Genomic DNA, 17945 nt, shown 5'->3' with positions numbered 1-17945 from the left:
AATGTGAGGTTTAACCGAGGTCGAATCCAAAGTTAAATTGTGATGATGTGGTATATATGTATATATACTATGGGTCATATAAATACTGTATATAATATATTTAAATATGGTGGATAAATGCCAAATTCTTTAATTTTTAAAGCAAATGATTAAAGTTTAAATCTCTTAATTTACATTTTTGTACGTGTGTGATCAAGTAATATATACAATAAATAGTTGTTAAATAGATTATTAGTAATTAAGCAATATATAAAATAAGAGGTCACGTGTTCAAATCTAATCTTATCAAACATGTTTTAAAATTTCAATTATTTAATGACATGTGTACTTTGGGTAAACCTATTGGTCAGAAATCTACCACTTCGTTAATGACATGTGTACCCATTTTTTGAAATAAGAGTAATATTTTTGTCATTAATGTCCAAAAATATGTCTGAACTCTTAAAGTTTAGCTTGTCATTTTATAGTACTGGTTTAATATTAGCCATTGGATGAGTATATAAGTTTGAAGATTAAAATTTTATAGTACTGGTTTAATATTAGCCATTGGATGAGTATATATAAATTTGAAGATTAAAAGGAGGTACTCAACTGCTGTTGCACCAAAATCAATTTGTACTTTTGAAACCATTAGCCTCAATCAAACACAGGTTTCAAGTTTCAAGTTTCCATATTATTAAGAGCCTGGCTGGCACAAATAGAAACACAACGCCCTGGTGTTCTGTGTCCGTTTTGGGCTTGAAACGCCTCAAGTGGCAACGCAACCATGCCAAACACCGGCCTAGTTGTTGCATGAAAAATAAACTAACAAAGTGGGAAAGAAATGTAAATTTTAGAACTGTAGGGATAAATTACAAAGTTCATAAAATGTGGGGCATAAGCGCATAAATCCAAAAAGACCATGAAATGAAATAGGGAGTATGAGAAAATGTGACAATTTGGTCCTTGAATTTTAAAACGCGACAATTCAATATCCGAACTTACAAATGTGACAATTCAATATCTGAACTTTTAAAACGTGACAATTCAATATCTGAATTTTCAAAATGTGACAATTCAATACCTGTTGTTAACTAGTTCGTTAATCAGCCATGCGGGCCCATGCCGTGTTATGCCGTGCCGTGGGCTAGGTTGGCCCGTAGGCCAAGTTGGGCCATGAACCGAGCCCAAGCTATTTTTGTCTATTTATTTAAGAAAATTGAAAAAACTTAAAATTTTAATTTTATAGGAATTTTGATGTATACCATTGTTTATATATACAATAATTAAATAAATTAGTATAATAAAATTGAAAATAATTGTTTATTGTATATGGGTCGTATTGGGTTGGGCTGCGGGTGGCATGGCCCACTTGGTTGTGCCATGTCGACCCGGTCCACGAACCTAAAACCCTAGGACTAACATGACGTAGACCATTTTGACGAGTCGGGTATGGCCCGCATACTGTCATGTCAGGCCGTGTTGGGCCACGGGTGACACGACCCAATTTAGACCTTTAGGTGACTATACAGAAGAATCAAGAATTTGAGTGTTAATTTTATTGTTTCGATGATTGATAACATTTTTAGGGCATTTTAAAGTTCAGGGACCAAATTATCATTCGAGCCAAATTACAGGTACGGATGAGGAATTTTCCCAATGAAATATATGAAAGATGGGCAGTAAGAGGAGAGAGAAACAAACTCCAAGGCTACAATACAATCCTTCGTTGAACTGAGCAGAGCACCAGACCTGTGGAACCGAAGAAATCGAAGAAATCGAAGAGTATTCTTCCAAGAGATCGAAGGTAGCAACGGATTTTCAGATAAGAGAAAAGAAAAAACGATGCCTTCCTCTGAATGATTTGAATTTTTTATTTTTCTTTTCTTTTATTTTTTCTCTATAGAGATCGTACTCCAAACCTTCTCGGTGCAAGCTCCTCTGTCACATCTCTAGTAGTTTGATTATATGCTTAGCTGATAAAATAATCCGCGTAAGATTGACCATGTCCAACTGCTGCAGGATCATTTACCCCAAAGGAAAAGAAAGCTTTGCCAGGGTCCCCTATAAAAACCTATTATTTGGTTCCTTATTGGCCATTAGTTAAAGAACTCTCGGATCATAAGGGAATTTGGTTTCGCACCAATGGCTTTGACGAACTTCGTTCTCACTGTCGTCGGCGTAAGTGCCGCTATTCTTCTCCTTAGGAGTGATGTCAAACAATCTGCTGCGGTTTTCAGGCGCAACGTTCGCCATATTCGCCAGTGGCTCGAAGAAGAATCTACTGCTGCTTCTAAGTAAGCTTTTCATATGGTCATTCTCTTTGTTTATTTATTTTTTTATCTCATATTCTCATTTATAGATTACTAAAACTTGTCATTGTTATGAGTTGAATGGTAAAATCGGAAGTACTGAATTCAACTTGTTGGATATGTAGCTCTAAGCTATAGCCAATTTAGAAGGCAATCAAATCAAAATGGAGGTTCTGAGAAGGGTATATACCATTATTATGTTGAGGTCATTGCTTGGTTGGATGGTAAAATCTCAGGTTGACAAGAGTGAAAATGTGGGTTTAAGTCTGGGAGGTGCCATTTCATGCTAAAATGCTAGAGGTTAGGTCCGCATCCAACCTTCCCATCTCAAGTATTTGAAGCCCTATTGTGGTGAAGATATTGCTTTCCCATTGCTTATTTGCCCTATTTATGGCTATCTAAATTGAAAATTGATCCTTTGTGATGCTCTTTTACACCCTTTATCCTTATTTTTCAATATGACATGGATCAAGTGTGCTACACCTAAAATTGTAACACCACTTATAGAAACACCAAGGCAGGGGCACAAGGCAACCCTGTCATCAGATTAGTTGGATTTCTAGGAATGCTAATGCTACAATTGATGTTTAAGTTTAACCAGATCTAGGGTTCAAAGGCCATTCTTGTATGGTTACAACTCCTTTTACTATTTTAGCATAGGAGGAAGGTTGTCTTTACATCCTCTCATGAACCTTTTTTCTTTCTTCTTCTTTTTTTTTTTTTTTTTTTTGTCTACATTTGATGCAATACATGTGGCCTTTCCTCCCCACCACCCCCAAATTGAAGGGTTATGATGATATATACATCTTTCTATCACAAAGTAAGGTTAGAAATTACTCTTATCCCAGCAGCTCATCCCTGGAACTCACCATACCAAGCTTCAAATCAAAAGCATTACTAGTCTACTAACCCAAATACTACTTAACCCAATAAAAGGGGTGGTGTTGGGGATGACTTGCCACACAAATTCAGCTAACATCAAATAACAGTGCATAAAGTCCTATTTCCTTTATCTGCTGCTTCTATTCATTTCCCTCCCTCTCCTTATTCTTCTTATTCACCGTCAGTCAAGCTATCTCACTTCCTGTTCCATCTCAATATCAATATAGAACTCACTTTCCAAGCTTCATATCAATAGAGAAAGCCCTTTAGTCTCATGCCCCTCAAAGCTACTAAGCCTAATAAGTTGGATAATACTAGACATGCCTGCCCACTCCAATGCAGCAAAATCCTAAGAAGGTATCTCAAATCCCTATCCATAAATGCTTTTTTCCTCCATTATTTCTCCCATTCTCCTTATCCTCACCTCATTCATCATCAGCCAATCTCTTTCAGTACTTGTCTTACTATTTCATAACATAATCCTTCATATTTATACACCCATGATAAAATTCAAAGTAAGAGACAGATCTAGTGTTTGCTTTAGGAAGGATAATCGAAACCTTAGTAAGTCCTTTTAGGCCCCATTCGTTTTTCGGGAAGTGAGGGTGGCTAAGTTGGTGGGTCACATGGAAAAGAAATAAACCCGTGTTTGTATTTCGGTATTAGTGGGTCCTGTGGAAAAGAACAATTCTGGAGCAGCTCATTTCTTGGACAAGTAATACCCTCCTGAGACTTTAGGTGAATCACTTACCCATCCATGCAGAAAATTGCTAATACGTGATGGGGCAATATCGTCCCTTCAATAATGTCACTTTTTTTGGATAAAACGATTATTGTACAACTTTACTTGGGGAATAAAAAAACATTGGTAAGTGCACTTATTTATCTGGGTAAGTGTTTCCTAGGAAATACCTGCCTGGGTAAGTGCATTTACTAAGGCAAATGACTCACCGAGACACGAATGAGGCCTTGGTATTTTTATTCAGGTGGATAGAACAATCAAACATATCACTCCACCCAAGGTGGTTCAGTGGTTAGTGTCCCATCTTCCATGAACTGCCATTGAGTAGGGATATTAGCCAATATACATAATTTTTTATCAATAACAGAAGTATTTCATTAATGAATAAAAAGATAAGATTTAAATACAAAGGTGGGGGGAGGTAATCTCTCTTGACTCATTTCTTCTCACCCCTAAGTGCATCTTCAAATGAATTGGCACATCTTTTGACCCACTGCAGTTTCACTTCCATTCCCTGAGTTAGCCATTTGAATTGTCTTCATTCATTGATATATGTCCATAACCCATCCTTTACCTTCCCTAACCAGCCAATTACCACTTTTGAATCTCCTTCAATGATCAACCTATTAACATTTAGTTCCTTAGCCTTTTTCACTCCCTCTATCAAGGCCAAAATTTCTGCACTCTGAGTCCCCAATACCAATTGGGCTTGAAAACAGAGCTATCACTGAACCTTCCTCCCATCTAAAAACGCCACCAACCCCTGAAGGCCCTGGATTACCTTCACTGCTTCCATCATAATTGAGCTGATATATTAGCCAGTATTTCCTCCATAACCTGATGAGAATTCTTTTTGACAGGAGCAAATTGTGACTGTGTACGCATTAAAGGGAAGTTCTTGGTGAGGTCCTTGTGCAGGTCTCTTGCGGCAAATGAGGTTGAATTAGTTGATATTAATTGCATTAGGGAATGCTGGGATTCTCCAGTAATTGGTGCAGTCATATGGCTAATTTTACTTGTTAAGGTTCCCATAGTTGACATCTAAATAGGGTATTTGCATTGCCAAATAAATGCATTCTGTGTAAATCTATTCATAAGTTGGTTGGCCTTCTTTTACCTTTATTTTCCATTTTGGTTAGTGGTGGTGGTGGTGGTGGTAGTCAGGGAACTAATGTATAGGAGTTCAGTAGTTCATACATGACCTTGATACCATTAATGTTACCCTTTCTCAGTTCATGGAACCATCTTCTCCTAGCTGTCAGTTTTGATGGAAGAAATTCTTTTTTTCTTCAATATAGTTCATCCATGGTTTGTTGGAAAGTTTGGAAGAAAGAAAATTTGAAATATTTTTTAGGAAGTGAAATGGTATTTGTGCATCTTTGACCACCCACAACTAAAAAAATGGGAAGCTAACAGTTTTGATTATTGAAGAACCATGAGACATGTCAATAGAATCAGGGTTCTTCATCTCTGAGTCACAAATCAAATGGGATCTTCAGATTACTGATCAATGATCTCTCCCTCCCCCCAAAAATAGTAAATTAATGTAAAATAAAAATCCATTTACTATATGTGTAAGAAAAGGGCACCACTTCGATATTTTTGATTGTGTATGACAGACAAAGAAAATGCATTTGCTTAAGTTACTACACCTTTCCACCTTTCCTACGTGTATGCATATGTATATGTGTATGTTTGTTGAGTTGTTATGTGCATTGATGTGACTTTTTGATGAGTCACACACACACACACACACGTGCACAATGGACCATGTTTTGAAGGCACTTCCAACTTCAAGGTACAAGTTTGGTTCTCTTCATTCCTGTTCTCACTCTTGATCCGCACCCAGCACCCTATGCTTTTGGAACTTAGGTATTGAAATTTTCTCTTTTTCTTTAAAAAACAATGAGCGTATGGTTATTGATCACAATGAATGGGGGGAAGGTTGCTGTGGACACCATTTATTTATAGTTGGGCTTCTTATCTTATTAACAATGTGGAATAGCGAAATAGGATTTATGCAGCTGATCCCATAGTTTGGATAAGGCTTAGATGATGATCTTATTACAATAAACCTACACTTATCTTGATTTTCTTTTGACAAGCCACTCTAAAAATATTCTCTAAGATGATTATGGATATTGGAATTTTTGTTTTACATTATTTTTGTGTATTGCACTTGGTGAATCATCCAGTGGTTCTAGGACTGGTTGACTGAGATGGTTTGTTCTGGTGCAGGCAAGATTTAAGGCATAATGATCTTAAGCCGGACCTTAGATTTATCAAAAAAATAAATAAACATTGTGATTCTTGTTTGACATTATGTTTGTGCATTGCACTTGATGAATCATCCAGTAGTTCTAGGACTGGTAGACTGAGGTGGTTCATTCTGGTCTAGCCAAGATTTATGGCATAATGAGGAGTGCCTTGTTTCTTATTGAAGGACCTAAAAAGGTTGAATAAGATTCAACTTGCTGTGGATGCCATTAAGCATTTACATTGATGGAATGAACCTGGATTGAATTAGTTCACAAATAGGTTATGTTATGTTATTTAGTGCAGAGTGAATGCAGTGCTAACCCTAAGAACTGAACTTTCAAATCTAATTAAACCTTATCCAAGAATTCGTTTGAGCCCAATCATATGCATCTCGGCCTGAGTAAACTAATATATGTCCATTGTTTGAATCTGGCTTGGATGACTGTATCATATCATCATCATCATATGGGTTGGCTATATGAATCCTGTTTCGCCATTCTGTTCTGTTTAATGTTATATCCATTGTTAAATTTTTGAGTGCTTAAATCATTTCTTACTCTTTCGACCCATGTCCTTTTTCATCTGCCCCAGCCCTTCTAGCCCCTTCAAATTGTAAATCTAAGAAAAAAGTTACCATGAGCAGTATAAAAATTCCGGCTTACTTTGTGTTATGCTTATAGTGATGTTCTACCTATTTTTTGTTATGCATGCTTTTGCAGAGAGATGCGTTTATGCATTACTTAGGGTGCTGCATACATTTTTTAGGCTCATGTTGCCAGAGGCCTCCAGAGGCCTAGGTTGAAGTTGCCATCAGGTTGGGATGGGCTGGTCAGGTTCATATTTCAGTATCTACTATCTAGGCCATGTTGAGCCCCTATATAGGTTAGAATGGTCGTACAGGATGTTTATACTTGGTGCAAAAGTGGGAATAGGATTTGGATGAATGATGATGCCACTGTAACAGAATATGGGTTAATAATAATGCATTATGCTTTATCTAGAGAACGACTATCATAGTAGCTCCAGTAAGTTTGATACATGTTTTCCAGCCATTCAAGAGTTTATATGGCTAAATTTGGTAGATGTGGAGGAACAACCAATTTTTTTTTATTAATAGCAATCAGCTTTATTAAAATAAAAGGAAGCAATTACAAGATATAGGGGAGGTAAAATGACTTTAACTCCCCACCAACAGATTACAAAGAGAAATAAATTAGAAAATAGCCCAAAACAAAGACACCCTATTCACTCCTTTTGGCATTTCTTTTCACCCAACTGTACTTCACCTCAATGTCCCTAGCAAGCCATTTGAATATTTTCCTTTCATTGCTATAGCTCCACATGCTACTGTTGTCTTCCTTTAGCCATCTAATACCACCTCTGAATTACCTTCAAGGACCAATCTTCTTATGTTCAATTCTCTTGCTCTTTGGATTCCTTCCTAAACCGCAAAGATCTCGACCCTGAGAGAGTCACCTTCTCCAATTGGGCCTGAATACAAGGCCAGAATAGACCCTTCCTCATTCTTGAGTACACCCCCAATCCCAGACAGCCTTGGATTTCCAAGATTACTCCCATCAACGTTCAGTTTTATGAATCTAAGGACGGGGGGGGGGGGGAATCCAAATGGGGCTAGAAGTCCTCTTAACTTGAGCAGAATTTGCTATCTCTTTCCAATTTCTCAGCAAACCAGTCATGGGAAAATCTATAAAAAGGTCCAATGATTTCAGCTAGTGAACCACCCTTAGGTGTATCAATTCTGTTAAACTCTCAATTGTTCTTTCCTTGTTTGAAAATATACGAGAGTTCCTTTATTCCCATAAGGACCAACAAATTGCTACCTTGATGCATCTCCACATAATCCTTCATCTTTTCTTAGGCCAACTGAAATAGGACTAACAGAATAGACTTTGCACATTCAAGGGGGGGGGGTTCCAATTGCACCCAAGAAAGCCCACTCCCAAATAGATTTAGCAAACCGACAAGTAACCATAAGGTGGTAGCCGGTTTCCCCATCAACCTTGTAGAGAGAAAACCAATTCGAGGATAAACAAGAATTGGGCCTCTTTCTTTAAAGCAGGTCACTTGTGTTGATTCTTTCTAGGAAAGTTTCCCAGCAAAAAGTACCAACCTGAGGAGAAATGGGCTTACTCCAAGCCTTTTTAACAAGGGCAACCCAAGAGGAGTAGGAGGATGAGTTAGGGTTTCAAAGAAAGAGGCACAAGAGAAGGCACCCGAGTAGGAATGGCAATGGGGCGGGTTTGGGGCGAGGCACCCCCTCCCTATTCCTGCCCCGTAGCCAAAATACCCTACCCTGTTCCTGGTGGCGGGGCGGGGTACCCACTCCATCGGGGACGAGAAATCCCCGAATTTTCCCAGCTCCAATGTAACCACCTAAAAATACATCTTATTGATATGGGAATTTGGGGTATTTTAGGAATTGGATTATTACAGTTTGGGAGTATTATAAAAATGAAACTGTGGGATCCTAAGGTTTTAAAAATTTGGGGGTAACTTAGAAGTATTTTAGAAATTAATACCAAACCCATGAATATTTTACTAGTTTGTCATCGAGTTTGGGGCAGGTTTGGGAAATTTTCCCGTCCCCACCTTTTCCCTATTTAAGATTGGGAAAAACCCGCCCCATTCCGAGTGGGCCGGGGCGGGGCCTGGTTTTACGAGGGAAATTACCATCCCTACACCCGAGGAGGAGGGTGTTGAGGAATATCTTGGAGTGGATGTGGATCACTTGAAACCTTGGAGTGCTGTATACAACATGCTTGTTGTATGGATTCAGAAGAATCCTGCGACTTAGGTTTTTGTGAAATGAAACTTTGGAGTAATGATATGAAACATATTTGTGTAGAAAGCTGGCATATAGATTCATTTTCTTGGGTCTTTTTTTTTCCTCTTGGGGGGGGGGGGAGGTGTGGATTGGTGGACCATTTTCTTGGTTTTGTTCTTAATAACTAAAGTTTCCCCATGCTGATATGTCAAGCCTTCAACAATTTGTTGTAGTTGTAGTTTTAGCCAGTATACTTGAATGTGGATGGCAAAATGAGAAGAGGTGACCCTTTGTAGTCATAAGACTGCAAGACAAGCAGACTTTTCATTTAGCAAACGAGGCCAGTATAGGGGATATTTCTAGAATGGATCTTGCAATTGTGAAAGAACCCCAGAAGGCTCTAGCATATTGAAAATGATCAAACAAGGTTCTAAGTTTTCTTACAATTACTCTGCATATTTTCGAATCCAGATGACCTCCTTTTTGGTGCCCTAATCAAATAATCTATTCTGACCTTCATATGTATCTGCATTGAGATGTTCTGAGATTGAGTTCCATATGTATCTGACCTTCAATGATCAAACAAAGCTTGTTTCTTCATGAATCTGGCCTAATAACTTCTATATGTAATGTACCTTATGGTGGTGTCCTTTCAGGACCATGGAGAAGTCAAAACCCAAGGAATTGGAATCTCAGGTTCCCCAGAAGGATATTCCCAAGGAGGACAAGCACTGATGTTTGTACGGAGGCTTGCAGTATATTAAGAAACAATGCTCAGCTGGTGTCTCACTTTTCCATTGTGTTAGCATCTAGGTTACTATCAGGGTAATGTGCAAAAAGCGTCTTGTTAGCTTTTCTTTTTTTGATGCGTGATCATGTTTATTTAATATCCTGATATCCTCTTTTCTTAGAAAAATTTTAATCTACTTTCTGATGTATTGAGAAAATGGAATTAAAGAAAGCAGGAAAAGGGGGAGACAAAAGAGGCCACTGTTTTTTAATTTACTTGGGTCATTCTTCTTTGGCTACTCTGGTTTAAGTGCAATTGGATGGTTAGTGGTTAGACATGATCAGTGAAATGTACCATTGGAATAAAATGAAATGCCATCTTATATACTGTTCTAGTCATCTAGTTTCACCAGTATGTGATCTAATATCGAGCCTCAACGAGGATAGAATTTCAGCAGTTCTGGACCTTCTGGTTTATAATGTCCTTGCCAAAAATTGTAGGTTTGCAACCTGCGATTCCAAACCTACTCACAATCGTAGGTTTGGGTTCGAGTCATTTCGTCTTGTGTTGCAATTTGCAAATGTACGGCGCGGGTACATAGTTTTAACTGGATTTTGGTTTCCACCGTTCCCTAACATTTTGATTTTTAATTCCTGAAGTTTCGAACCAGTTTCTTTTGTTTTCCTATCTGGCCGATCTAATTATCTTTGCTTATCGGGTGCTTTGATTAAGAGCTTCTCTGTTGTTCCCCAACCAAAATGTCTGAACACAATTTCAAATAAATGTGCATGTGCACAGAACACATTGATTGACCCTCTTTCCAAGCTACCAATAAATGAGCACGTGCACAGAACTAAGGTTCAAAGTATCTATAAGAATCGGCCAGTTTTGAAAAAAATAAGTAAAACCTAAAAAAAAGTATTGTTACCGGCTGATACGCCAATACTTGAACCTTGCACAGAACACAATTTCAGATGATGATGATAATTTTAGTATTCTTATTAAAATGCATGTTTATAAAGAGTAGGGCTGTTCATAAGAAGGACCAAACCGACCAACCCGAATGGATCCGATCCGAGTCGATTGGGTTTTCATCATCACTGGTCAGTTTTGGGTTGTACATATTCATAAACCGATGGTTTGGGTTGGTATTAATTTTTTTGTGTGAAAATCAAAATCAACCTGAATCGAACCGATTTAGTTCCTACTTAATTATTTAAATATATATTTTGATCTTAAATTAAATCGATATAATCTATTTAAATATATATATATTGATTTTAATTTAAATATATTTTATATTTAAAACTATTATATAAAAACTGAAATATCTGATAATCCAAACTTGCACCACACAGGCACATGGGCCATGGGGGGCATGGATGAACTTAGAGCCAAAACTGATCCAAACCGATTCAAACCGACTAAGTTGGTTTTGCTTAACACTCGGTCGGTTTCGGTTTCCATCTCAGGTAACCCGACCAGGTTGGGTCGATTGAAAAAACCTCAATAAACCGACCCAACCCAACTCGTGGACAACCCTAATAAAGAGACAGTATGGTGTGGATTTTGCCTTCAATATTTTTAATTAACTTGTGGTTTATGGTTGGATTGATTGACCTTCATTGTGGCAAATTTTTTACAATGTTTGAACCTAAGCCCTTTTTCAAAATACCAGAGTTAGCCAACAAAAAAAGGCTTGTTTTGTAATGTGAATGAGAAATTAGTGGGTCCCTGTGGATGAATCCAATTCATATCACATCATTGTCTATAGCTGTTTTGAATTGTGGGCAAAATTATGTAGACATAAACTGTTCACACCCACATGGGTGTTCTATAAGTGTGGTGTGAACCAGTTTTTACCGCACCTATTGATTTTATGCATCTCATGTATAGTTTGTGAGATAATATATACAGTTGATCATGAATGAAAGTTTCTAATATTTTAGCCTAAAATAATTTGAAATAATAATACAATGGCAAGCATACCTTTCAAATCCGATGTCAACTGCCCAAACTAGTATAGAATGTTGTTAAACTAGTGACAAATGGTGGAGGTTGGAGCAAAAGTTGAAGAGAAAAAAAAAACCTTTGTATGAGAAATGGTGAAGACAAGAGTATAGGAGGAGAGAAACAACGAAGAGAAAGAAATAGTATCTGTAATAGTAGATTCCACTGGCGAGTGAGTGGTGAGACTTAGCGGTGACAGAGATAGCCAAACCAGAAGAGAAGAAAAAGAATAGAAATGGTAATAGTAGGTTTCAACAGTCAAGTGTAGTGTATAAGTACACATGTCTACACCATTTTCGTTCAAATCCATGATATATAACTAGTGATGAGATTTTCATGTGGGAATGGTTCCTGTCCATGATATTTTGTGGACGAGGACTGTCCACAGTAACCAAATGCTCCCAAAACTCGTGGATGGGACTGAGACGGTCCTGTCCATCAGATGAACACAAAAAACGAACATTGCCTAAATGACCTTATTAGTTAAATCACTAACCTATTTGGTAAGGTTGATGGGCCATTGACCATGGGTAAGGCATTTTTTCTCTTTTTTTTTGTAGTTTTAACTATTTTCATCATTAATAATAATAATCCTCTTTTTTCACACATTTTTGTTTAATATGACAAATATATAAAATTAAAGACATGTTTAATTTTTAATAACTTTTATGAAATTTTTTTATCTTTTGCTTTCATTATTTAATTTATGACATTACAAGCTGACTTATTTGATTAGGAGGGAATGTCCTTTCAATCAATTCTTAGAACATTGGCTTGCTATCAATGTTCTCTACCTCATGACCATTGACCAGTTAAATTGGTCACTTGTTCATCAGGATTCTAGTACCACTTACCAACAAACTACTTGCCCACAAAAAAAAAAAAAAAGACTTTTTGGTCTTAGCCAATATTGCCTAATTTTTGTATTTTATTTCTATCATTGATAAAATAATTCTAATTTATCAAATATATTTTGAATATGACAAATATATAGTATTAGAAATGTGCCTAATTTTTTCTACAAAATTTTTATAATTTTATAACTTTTTATATATTTCTATCTACTTTTTAAACTTTTATTATTTAATTATGACATCATTGGTTAACCCATTTGACCTAGATAGTTGAATCACCAACTCACCATCTATATGGAAAACCCATTTTGCTTTTGGGCCAATTTTAAATTTTACATTCCATTTCCGTTATCAATATGATGATTTTTGTTTAATATGATGATTGCATAATAGCAAAGATCCATCCAAATGCTTTCTATAACTTTTTTGTATCTATTTTTTATATTTTTATTATTTAATTATATGCCATCATGGGTTGGTCCATTTAATAACCTAGAAGATTAGACCATTAACCCTCCACCTATATAGGAAAACAATTTCGTTTTTGGATTTCATTTATATAATTAATAAAAATAATTCTTGTTTGTCATTGTGTAATATGATTAACACAATAATATTAGGCATGTGCCCAATCTTTTTTACAATTTTCTTTGTTTATTAAAATTTTTATATTTTATCTCTTTTAAAATTTTATTATTTAATTATGACAACATGAGTTGGATCATTTGACCAAAATGATTGAATTATTTACCTACCACCTCAACCATAAAGGAAAACAATTTCACTTTTTTGTTAGTTTTAAAAATGGGTTTGACTATGACATTGGAAAGACATGATACCAAGAAAACTGACATTCAATCAATTGGTATCATAAAAGATGTGACTAACTAGGCGGTGTTCATCACCATTTCCAGGATGCTTTGATTGGTCAAAGCTCTTTGGTGCTATGTCTTTTTGGTATCATAGATTTTCCCTTTAAAAATATAGGCTTTTATACAATAAAAATGACTATATGGATTTAATTAGTGGAATTTAATAATGATAAACAAAAATAGTTTAAATATGAAACTTGATGAAAGGGAATAGAATGAACTGAAAGATAGTATTCAAATTGTGATACTGGTTTGGTTTGGTTACATAGTATTTTGGCAACTGAACTAAACATCTCGGATTGGTTATTATGCCAACTGAAGCCAACCGAAAAGTAGCAAAATCAAGGCGTATCATATTGTATCTTTGACTACAAATATGGAAACGGTAGGATTTCTTAATTTTTTTCCATTGTATCATCTCATATCAATAGAGTACCAAGGTGTATCGGTAGTGTATCGATCAATACACTACAAATTTGTAATAGGCAAAAAAAAAAAAAAAAGAGCCTTCTTTACCTGCAAATGACTCTAAAAGTGTTATATTTACAAAAAAAATAAAAAAAAAGAAACAAGTGTGAATCATCAAGGATTTTGAACATTATTTAGGATTTAAAAAAATATTGAAAAAATAGGTAAATTTTTTCAATGTTTCTCATAATATATTATGATTTTTTTTTCTTTTTTGCTTAAATGTTTGATAATGTTTAAATCTATGTTGATCTACATTTCTTGTATTAAAAATAATAGCTTTTTTATTGTTATAAGTAGATCTATGGAATTTTTATCATATCCATAGAGCAATTGAATTTTATTCTTCAAAATTTAATTTTTATAATTTTTGAAATTAGATAATAAATATTAATTATTTATATTTTCTTGTAATTATCTCATAAAGAATAAGAATGTTATAGATCTATAGATGACCTGTTATATCCATAGAGAAATTGGAATTTCTTTTTCAATAATTATTTTTATTATTTTAAAAATAAATAATAATTAATTATATTTTTTGTGATCTGACCATAAGGATTAAATATGCTACAGATATATGGATGATCTATCATATTCATATAGTAATTGAAATTTCTTCTTCAATATATATATTATGTTTTGAATCACATAGGTTATTAGTAGCACCATCATTTATGAAAGTGTTCTATACTTCAATTACTGGATATATTTTTTAATTGTGAATATGTAATGCTAGATATTTAATCATCCTTACATCATTCATCATTTCAGTATTACTAGTAGAATGGCCCGGGCGATGCATGGGGTATTTGAACCAATGGTTGATTAACCACAATAAGCATTGGGGTCCTGATTCAACCCCCCAACACCTCAATGTATCATGTTGGTAAGGAGGTTGAGTGGACTTGCAGTCAGGAGGTCTCTCTGATTGGTTCGTTTGAAGAATTGTTATTGTCTAGTTGATTGTCATCTAGCAAACTCAGGTTAATATCTATACTTGCAACTTAAGAGTTTGTACAGTGTAGACTATTCCTCATAAACAATTGAACCACTGTTAGTAACTGTGCAAAGTACAATAATAATCAAATGTATATGTGAACAATTCAGATATTTGATAGGTTGAAGGATTGCATCGGGCAGAGATCAGTATGTGGGTATATTTTCTAGTTTTCTTAGCAAAAACCTATACAAGGAATTGACAGTTAATCGGACCTAACATTAAGTAGTTTCAGATGGGTTTGGTATATCTAGTTAGCTTCATTTACAAACAACCTAAGATATCAACTACAAGTTTGAAAATGATGATGTAATCATAATGAGATATAAATGAAGGTGCAAATATTTTAGACAATACGAATTCATACTGCACAAATTTCAAAAAAAAAAATCAAATCAAATCTTGCTGCAATAGATACAAGAAATAATGGAATGTAGTAGGAAATTTATGAGAAGATACAAATAAGGGTGGCAACGAGCCGAGCTTTTCACGAGCTGCTCAATCTCGGCTCGTGAAAAGCTGGGCTCGGCTCGGTTTCAACCGAGCTCGAGCCCAATTCAGTGGCTCGATTATTAAACGAGCCAAGCTCAAGCATACTAGAGCTCAACTCGTGAGGCTCGCGAGCCGGCTCGAATATATATATATATATATATATATTAAAAATATTGTAATTATTAATTATTATAGTTCTTAATTTTTTAAATATAAAATAAAAAATTATATATAATTTTTATTTTTTATAAAATATTTTCTAAATATTTTTATAAAATATAAAATGAGCCGAGCTGAGCTGAGCTCAAGCTTATGAACCTTGACTCGAGCTAAGCTCGAGCTCAAGGTTTTGGCTTGAACTGAGCTCAAGCTCAAGCTCGAGCCTTGTAAAATAGTCTCGAGCTGAGATCGAGCCTAGTACTATTCAGCTCGGCTTGGCTCTAATCCACCCCTAGATACAAATGAATAGTGGTTTCCTTGGGGAGTGTAAATTAAGAAAGTTTGTAACCAAAATACAAAGGCAGAATTGATGTATCATATAAACAAATAAAACAATGTTTTCACTTTCTACTTGAAATCACTAATATGAAAGTCAACTTGTTCCATACTTTTATCTAGTTGTATCAGGGTTTCTTTGAATTGAAAACAGAACTAGGGCAAGAAATGTTTCAAACTATTTGGAATTTTCAAAAAAAAAAAAAAAAAGAAAAAAAAACTGATGAACTCCTACAAGGAATTGATAGGTAATTGAACCTAACATTAAGTAGTTTTAGATGGGTTTGGGTTCTAGTTAATTAACAATTAAAAAATATTCAGAGAGAAAAGTTGTACTAGAATTGACATAGGTGAATCTTACTTGGATGCATTGGAATTGTATATTAGGGGTGACAGTGGGACAAAAACACATTTGTTATTTGGCCCCCCTCTCATTTCCACTTTCCAGGGCAATATCAGAATTGTATATTAGGGTGTTCGGCCATTGTACTTGCCCCACTTTGATGGATTGCGTATGACTTATGGTAGTTAAACATTGGGAAAATGAAAATATGGAGGGTAAAAAGGGAAAGTAAAATAAGGTTTTTTAATGCAACAATTGTTATCATCCTCATTTTTATAAATGGTATAGACGTGTTGAATTATCAAGTATTGGTATTTTGTAGTTATAACCTGATAGTACGCAATCTAAAAGCTCCTAACTGGAGGGCAGCTCGGACGTTGGTCTACTCTGTTGACCGGTCAAACTGCAAGAAAGGGATGCTCAGAGGACCTGGGGTGGCTTACTCGACGTGGGTGCTCTGATGCTTAAGTTAGTATTATGTAGTGCGAACTGAAAGTTTGTAGAGTAGAAAGCTAGTGAGCAAATAATCGCGCGTACTTATGTTGTTGATGTAGATGCCTTTATATAAGCAGGTTGTTGTGGGTCTCACGAAACACTTCCTTGATCTTCGGCCCATGCTGTTAGGAATCCATTCCACACCAAGAGGACATTGTGGTAGCCAATAAGGCTCATCGTGTCCATCCAATCCAAGCGGAATGAGTATAAGACCTACAGACGTGCGGTATGATCCCATAGAGCTCGGAGACAGTTGGCTTGCTTTTAGAAGTCTGTTACGTGTCATTTTGATAGGTCATGCCATTACAAGCCACTCAGGCCTCGGTATAAGCCGAAGTGCCCAAGGTACCCAAGGTGACCTGGCCTACTGAGGTGGCAAGAAATGCCTTATCAATGTCCAGTCAACAGGTCGCGTCCACATGTTCGCTCATTCGTAGGTCAGGCCAAATCACCCCTCATCATAACCCTTCTAGACAATGTTTATATGTTGTTGTATATTGATTATGATATAGTTCTTTATGAAACCCACTAGAATGTGTTGATCTAATGTATGCATACCTCATTGATGCCTTATATTGAGTGCTATTAATGTATTTTTATGACTTATTGGAGTATCAATAATGTTTTCATGAGTATCTTGATTTTTCTCCAACATGCATGTGCATTCAAGGTGTATTCCAATGCATCTCTTAAAAGCAATTTCCGATACAATTTATGTTTCGGATACTTTCAACTTTGGAAAAAACCTGCCTATAATATCTATAGGATGTTTGATTTGGTTGGTTTAAACTGTGGATTTATTTTTGTAACTTTGCAGCCTTCTTGTAGCTTGCAGCTAGGGGCTCGTGTGAAATGACCTGGAAAATTTTAAAGAAAGAAGTTCTATCCAAGTGTTTCAAATGCTTGGGTATTTCAGAATCAAATCAATATTTTTATTAATTATTCTTTATTGATCATACGGTTTTATAACAATTGTTTTGAAAAGTAAAACAATTTTATTTGATCATTTGAATATTTTGTTAAAATATCAGAATATAAAGTAATGAAAAAACTGGTAAATAATTAAATAATGGATAGGGGTAATGTGCATTTTCTTGGGAATAATAGCTATGCCTATTGCCTAGGGGTGGGAACTAGGATTTCAGACCTATTTGTAGCCATTCATTCACTGTCTCGGGTTGGGTTTATTCTACTCGGTTTACAAACTCATAAATGAAAACCCAGGCC

The 17945-nt window shown here is 35.6% G+C and overlaps 1 protein-coding gene across 2 annotated transcripts; it reads left to right on the top strand.

Annotated features, from left to right (window-relative positions):
• Window positions 1-1515: 1515 nt before the first annotated feature.
• Window positions 1516-10087, top strand: LOC148866947 (uncharacterized). 2 transcript variants are annotated; one of them, XM_088978500.1, is made up of 4 exons: window positions 1519-1786; window positions 2002-2276; window positions 4776-4852; window positions 9616-10087. In XM_088978500.1, the coding sequence occupies exons 2-4, from the start codon at window positions 2192-2194 to the stop codon at window positions 9721-9723; spliced, it is 270 nt and encodes an 89-aa protein (XP_088834626.1). In that variant the 5' UTR covers window positions 1519-1786; window positions 2002-2191; the 3' UTR covers window positions 9724-10087. The 2 variants fall into 2 exon arrangements, with proteins under 2 accessions (XP_088834627.1, XP_088834626.1); XM_088978501.1 differs by lacking the exon at window positions 4776-4852 and having other exon boundaries at window positions 1516-1786.
• Window positions 10088-17945: the final 7858 nt, after the last annotated feature.

Source organism: Nelumbo lutea, chromosome 3 (assembly GCF_056320005.1).
Source record: "Nelumbo lutea isolate HS-2025 chromosome 3, American lotus-T2T, whole genome shotgun sequence".
NCBI lineage: Eukaryota > Viridiplantae > Streptophyta > Magnoliopsida > Proteales > Nelumbonaceae > Nelumbo > Nelumbo lutea.
The sequence above is the reverse complement of the archived record's forward strand: the minus strand, read 5'-3'. Positions and strand labels throughout refer to the sequence as shown.

Excerpts from the sequence above, each read along its gene's own strand:
- LOC148866947 (XM_088978500.1), top strand. The coding sequence starts at position 2,192 with ATGTCAAACAATCTGCTGCGGTTTTCAGGCGCAACGTTCGCCATATTC. Across the intron at positions 2,277-4,775 it reads GAATCTACTGCTGCTTCTAA|GAGCAAATTGTGACTGTGTA; the intron begins GTAAGCTTTTCA and ends TCTTTTTGACAG. Across the intron at positions 4,853-9,615 it reads GGTCTCTTGCGGCAAATGAG|GACCATGGAGAAGTCAAAAC; the intron begins GTTGAATTAGTT and ends GTGTCCTTTCAG.